The 6,620-nt window shown below is 39.6% G+C and overlaps 1 protein-coding gene across 1 annotated transcript; it reads left to right on the top strand.

Moving 5' to 3' along the window:
• The first annotated feature begins 596 nt into the window (after positions 1-596).
• LOC116140536 (mitochondrial pyruvate carrier 1-like) lies at positions 597-1,685 on the top strand. The gene is made up of 4 exons (XM_031426163.1): positions 597-992; positions 1,074-1,128; positions 1,225-1,360; positions 1,646-1,685. The coding sequence occupies exons 1-4, from the start codon at positions 900-902 to the stop codon at positions 1,683-1,685; spliced, it is 324 nt and encodes a 107-aa protein (XP_031282023.1). The 5' UTR covers positions 597-899.
• The last annotated feature ends 4,935 nt before the right edge of the window (positions 1,686-6,620 follow it).

The raw sequence follows: 6,620 nt of genomic DNA, 5'->3' as shown, positions 1-6,620 counted from the left end.
AACTGAAAACCACTCAGGTGAAGGCAAAAATTTAATCAAGTTTCTTACTGAAGGCAAAAATTTAATCAAGTTCTTACTGTAACAAAATATGGGCAGGGTCTATTTCAAGTCTTCGCAGCCCTTTAAATAGTCTGGAGTTCTGTAACTTGGTTTCTGTTTTCAGAGGAAAAAACCAAAAGAAAAAAAAAGGCAAAGGGGTTTGATTGGTGGAAGCATAGTCTTCGATTACAATAAAAAAAAAGGGCGAATTGCAGATACTAAATTAATCTTGTAACCAAAAAAATAAAATGAACATAATGCAGCAAGCATTGTCTCCAAGACCCCAATTACAATAGAAAATGGCAAATTGCAGATACTAAAATGGTATAATGACAAAGAAAATGAACATAATGGAGGGGTTAAAACAGCTAGACGTCACTTTCACATATTAAACAAGTTGAATCAAACAAAAGTTAGCCACAATAATGGGAATGGTCTCTTTCAGGAAAGGTTAGCAGTCGTTCAAAGCAAGATGGGACTGGTATATATCTTTACATCTAAAAAAAAAACTTTTTCAAGTGATTCAAAGTTAGACGTCATTGCTTAGTTGCTTACTGGTCCGGTACACTTGGGTTGGAATACATCCTCCTTTGAGGTTATCATATTCTTTTAGGATCATCCACACCCGAGAGACAAACGAACATACCTTGTTTTTAGTGTCTCTCTTTCTTGCATCTGGGTAAGTGTTTCTATATCCAGTAGAAGTAAATTGAACCAGAGGTTTCATATGCTAAACTTTCTTATATGAATATTTGATTTTTGAATTTTTCTGGGATGTAAATTGCTTCTGGAGTTGTGAAATTTTGATATGAAAAACTGATTATTGTAAGCAGTTGTACAAATTGCAATATAGCTTATCAATGGAAATCCTCAAGACTTTATGGAAAAGTCCTATTGGTCCCAAAACGACTCACTTTTGGGGCCCTGTTTTTAACTGGAGTCTTCCTATTGCGGTACACATTCATACTCAAATGCTATTTATTGTAGCTTTTTCTATGGCATATTGATATAGCTGATATAATTGTTTCTCACAGGCATATGTAGACAGAAATAAACCACCTGAACAAATCTCTGGAAGGATGACAGGAGGTTTAGTTTTACTGTTTGACAGAATCCAAACAAAATATATATTTTTCTTGAAGACTCCTTGTATGTTGGCTTAGAGTTGTAGTAATTTTGTTGCAGTTTTGTGCGTTTATTCTGCGTTGTTCATGAGGTTTGCATGGATGGTTCAGCCACGCAACTTACATCTTTTAGTGTGTCATGCTGCAAATGAGACTGTGCAACTCTATCAATTCTCACGCTGGGTAAATGCTCAAGGGTAAGCACCATGTAGCAAATTAAATTCCAATACCAGTTTGTTCTCTGTTTTATAGCTTCAATCACTTACGCCTCACCGAAGGTTCACCTAAACATAGAATAGTTTGCTTCTGGTGTTATATATGTGAGAACTGAGAAGTATCTTAGAATACTCGAAGAACCCAGATTAAAAAAGACAGTTGTTTGTGTTTTGTAACCACTAGGCCTATTCAATATTTGATATTTAAGTTATTAACAGTCCTAGTTGACAGAAGGATTTTTGAACAAATGGCTCTGTAACATGCAGGTCCTCACCGCAGCAGAAAAAAGAGGAACCTGAAAGCTGAGAGACATGATCGATCCAAATGCTATGGAAGAATGTTTCCTTGCTTGGATCTCTGTCATCTTTTGAATAAAAATGGTCTGTGTCAGAAGCTTCAACAACTTATTAGTTGGTCTATAAAATTAACCATGTGATAGCCATATTAGAAAAGAAAAAAGCAGATGAAGGATTGGCCATTGTAGCTTATATTCTCAGCTTTGGCATTCTCCATGTAATGTAAGAACCTATCTATCATATTTTGTGCACATATTTTCCCCACGTGGAAAAGCACAAGGGGAGAACTTTTATATATACAGTGACTTTCATTTAATAAATTAATAATAATGATATACATTAAAAGTTTTTATTTTAGAAAAAGTTAATTCTCAGTGATTTATGATTCAGAAAATATTAATACTACCTTCAAATTTAATTATCATTAAATCGAATAATAATGATATGAGTAGATCTATTGGCACCCCCTTAATAGGCTAAATAAACCCAACTTTTTTTAATAAATTTTATAATGACAAATTTATCCTTATGTTAAAATATTAAAATTAGCTTAATTTTATATTCTTTATAAATACTTTTGACACTAGTATTATCTCATAAACCTTTATTATTATTTTTTTTTTATGATATTCAAATCATTCTTAAAACAAAAAGATAATTTAATGTTATTTTTTTTCAAAGTATTGGTAGCTCTTTTAATCTATATATTCATTGTGTTGTTTAATTGTATTATGTTCTTGGATTATTTGTAAATGATTTTTTTTAATTTAAATTTTTTTCTTAACATCAATTTAATTATCTAAAATTTTATCCTAAGAATAAAGATGACGGGGCTATACAGTAATAGCATAAGTAAAGAGAATGAAATGTTAGTTTTTTTTTTAAATATTAAAATATGGAATAAAGGGTATTTATGGAATTTATGGGGTGTCATAAGAAAAAAATTTAATTTTACAACTTTAAAATAGGATATAAAATTTGTTTAACTTTTCCAACACTGTTCTATTTTACTATCCAGCAACCACTGTCGGTCGCCAGCCGTTGCCGCTACCACCACCAACTGTCAGCATCAGAACAACGCACGACCGATTGGATCTGGTCGATCGTGTGTCGATCTGTTCTGTTTTCGACCAGATCTACGACCAAATGACGACCATATCTTGGTCGTCGTTGACAGCCAAATAATGTCCAAAAATTTGGCCATTAACGATGGCCAAAATATTGTCATGATCAACAACCAGATGTTTGGCAATAGATCTGGCTGGAAATGACCAAATCGGCACACGATCGACCAGATCTAGTTGGTCGTGTGCCATTCTGGTGACTTCTGGCTACCGTCTAGTGATGGTGGCCAGTTGCTAGCAATCAGTTAGGTGGGTGGGTGGGGGTATTTTTGTTCATTTATAAACTTTTATTTTAGGGAGTGTTTAGCTAAACTAACAAATGTAGGGGGTTAAAAAATATTTTCAAAAAATGTATCAAACACATTCTTATAATCCTATCAAATCCTATTAAAAAAGAATATTATTCAAAAAAGTATACCAAACGGAGTTGTCTTGCCCTTCATAACACAGCAACTTCACGTTCCGCCCTCAATTCGTTGACTTTTTCAGATGATTTTTTTATTGCAGCTCTTGCCTATGTCCTAGTAAAAGAACTATGGGATTACAGGGTTAAAATAGGGGTGACAACTAAATACGAGGGTAGTCAGGTTCAATTAAGAGTGTTTCAATTGCGAGTCTTTTTTGATTGAATATTGAGATAAAAAAATGTCGTTTAGCCTCATTTATATAGTGAAATAGATTCAGGTAAGAAAGAATTACTTTCTTTGTCGTTGTAGGATTTCAGGTTGAAAGGGGATTCCAAGTATTTGAGGAGAATATGTGACCCTTTTCCTTATTTGGACCATTTCTTGTCCACATGCACTATCTACATAATTGAGATTCCTCAATCAATTATGTTGATGCGTGATTTTGACACCAACCAAACGCATGTGTAAAATGCTGAGCAGGCCCAGAAGACGCACGTGAATGTGAGAATGAGAGTAAATGCAATGGAGAATAGCGTTTAAAGTGGTTCGGATGCTAAGGAAGCAAATCCTACGTCCACTGATTTTGTATTAATGATAGAGGTCAGGTCGCGTTCAGCGGACTAACTTACAAATGATTATACAAGAGAGAGAATGCTATTTATTCTTGAGAGAGATCAGCTAATCCCTTAAATGAGAGAGGAGCTCTCAATTTATAGTGGGATGCATTAAGGTTATGATTACTAAATCTGTGAGTTGGTGGGATTATCCGTGCAAATCCTTCTTTATGTCTCATTGCCCACCTTCTAGAGTGATTTACGCGATTTGGCAGTGATTAGACACATGGAATCACTCTAGCTCCTTGCTGGTCTAACGCGCACCCACTGCCCTGACAGGAGCATGTCGTCCCTGTCATTGTGTGACGTGGTTGCCTCTGACTGGCCGCAGACATACGCAAGCTCTGACTTTTTATGCTGACTGGGTCTTGCATTAGCCCTACTTTTTCAGGCATAACAGAAGTCCCCTAGTTTTTAAAGTGCGAGGATCGGACCTTAGAAACTACAATTCATGTCGTAACAAGGTGCCTTCGAGGAAATTCTGGTGATTTTGACCTGTTTGAAAAGAGGTCGAGACTGCACTTTTGCGTGCGCGACTTGATATGGTCTTTGCTTAAGGATGAATGACCCGATTTTGGACCATTCTAGTGCTTTGATTTCGGTTTTCTGAAGTTCAAGACCTAATTATTCTCGGAATTCCCCCCCTGGACAAGGGATTGGGCTACTTCTAAACTTAATACTCATCGAGAGTCACGTCGCTTCGTGACCAATGGGGTAGAATCGAGGAGTCACGTTGCTTCGTGACTGGTCAGACGAAGAGTGTTCTACATAACGATCTCTTCAGCCTTACCCGTTGCATTTTCGCAAGGGATACATTTACTGAAATGCCTTCTGCTCCAACAGACGTGTCCTGTGCGCAATTAATGCCAGTCATGCGCATTAAATGCATCACATGCCAAAATGATATCCCTTATCAGAACATTAAATGTAGATTGGGGCGCATTTAATGCAGCAGGAGAATCGTGCCGTCGCTTGAGTTTTTCAACGGAAAAGGATGACGATTTGGTTTTCTTGGAGCATGACGGTCACCTTTCCCCGTGGATCTGTGACACGTGGTCGCGATCAACAGTGAGGTACATTTTTCTGCCCAAACGTCGTTTGATTTCAAGAAAATCAAGCGCCAGTTCTTTCACTATAAAACCCAGGTTCATTTCAGGCAATGTTACCACCCTCATCTTTTCAGAGAGGGCAAGAGACTTTTACAAACTTGGATTCTTTGCCTTCCAAACTAGCGTGTACCTAATATCCGAAGCAGAAGGATCCATCTTCATATTTCGAGAGGTAAGAATCGTTTTCCGTTTTTATTTCTTACTCTTAATAGTTGATAAATGATACGTCTTCCAGTAGTTGATCAAAGACGAAATGTTCTTGCTGGGTTCGAGCCATGAATGGCGGCTCGAAATATTCTGTTAGGGTTTTCCTGGGATTTAGGAAGGGAAGTGTTTGCTTTCCTCCACGTTATCGTACGAAATAATGTACGAGGGTTAAAAAGATTCTTTGCTTGTCGCTTTTGCAGACTGCAGTAGAATGGACCCCTCAATGACCAGGTTCGAGGAAGAGACCAGTTCGTCTACGCAGGATGTTCTTGTGAGTCCCACCTAAGAGATCTTTTTCGTACTTACTGAGGATGAGCTCGATAAAGTGGTAGACTAATACGGTATCCGCGCGGATGTCTTCAGCGATAGAACGCGCACAGCTCGGCATCCGCCACGTGGGTTAGTCGCGATCTCCGAGTAAATCTTCAAGGGTGGGGGGTTGATCCCTTTCCACCCTTTTGTCAGGTCGGGCCTGGATCATTTCGGGATCGCATCGATGCAACTCACGTCAAACGCGTACATGATTGCGGTTACCATGTACATCACGTGTCGCGAGAACGGGTTGGGCGAGCTAACCGTAGTAGAACTCGATTGCTCGTACATCCTAGAAAAGAGCAAGGACAGGGATTCCTACTACTTGTCCAGGAGACCTACTATAGAAGCTGGGATACACAGTTACCCTAGCAACGCGGGGGCCTACGAGACGAAGTTTTTCTTCTTTCGTTACGATGGCCTCTGTCACTTCCAGGACCCCAGTATGTTTTTTTCCCTTAACAAACTCATTTTTTTTTTTATTACTAATGAACTGTTTATTTTTCTGGCAGTTAACAAAACGACCAGCTTGGAGCTACTCGTGGATTCGGACAGGATCGTAGCCTTCGGTTTCTTACCTGAAGCGAGCCGCAACGCAAAGCTGCTCGTGACAACCACGAATCTGCGAAGATACGACTTTTTCAACGTAGACGCGACCTTAGAGTCCCCATCGAGTAACTTACGCTAATTGGGTCTTTCGATTACGCAATGAACTATTTTTACTAACGATGTTCATATATAGCAACCATGCCTCCGAATGTGCCAGGGTCGCCACGACGAAGGTAGTTTACTTTCCCTTGAGCGAGGACCGCTAGGACGATCGAAGTTGCTCCCAGTGGTCCCCCGGCCGAAGGGGCAACATCGGGGTCTATGCATCTTGAGGCTCCCCAAACCTTCGGCGGGCACCCTGATCTGACCTACAGGCGCTTCCCAACCTTCGGCTGCTCGACCAAAGCAAAAGATAACGGCCCAGCGACCCAGGAAGAGGTGACAAATTTGGGTCGAAGAGTTAGAGTCCGAGCAGGAGGATCTGGGCGTTCAGCCCGGGAGGTCGCAGCCAGGCATTCCCATTGCTTCGGGAGCATCTCGATCAGGGCAAAGCAAGGTCGCAGGTGCTGGAAAGAGGTCGGATAAGGGGCGACACCCCTGCCGTGGGCACCAGCAAGGACACT

This window comes from Pistacia vera, unplaced genomic scaffold, assembly GCF_008641045.1.
Source record: "Pistacia vera cultivar Batoury unplaced genomic scaffold, PisVer_v2 Contig111, whole genome shotgun sequence".
Classification (NCBI taxonomy): Eukaryota; Viridiplantae; Streptophyta; class Magnoliopsida; order Sapindales; family Anacardiaceae; genus Pistacia; species Pistacia vera.
This window is presented reverse-complemented; position numbering and strand designations above follow the sequence as displayed.

Excerpts from the sequence above, each read along its gene's own strand:
- LOC116140536 (XM_031426163.1), top strand. The coding sequence starts at position 900 with ATGGAAATCCTCAAGACTTTATGGAAAAGTCCTATTGGTCCCAAAACG. Across the intron at positions 1,129-1,224 it reads CTCTGGAAGGATGACAGGAG|TTTTGTGCGTTTATTCTGCG; the intron begins GTTTAGTTTTAC and ends ATTTTGTTGCAG. Across the intron at positions 1,361-1,645 it reads CGCTGGGTAAATGCTCAAGG|GTCCTCACCGCAGCAGAAAA; the intron begins GTAAGCACCATG and ends TGTAACATGCAG.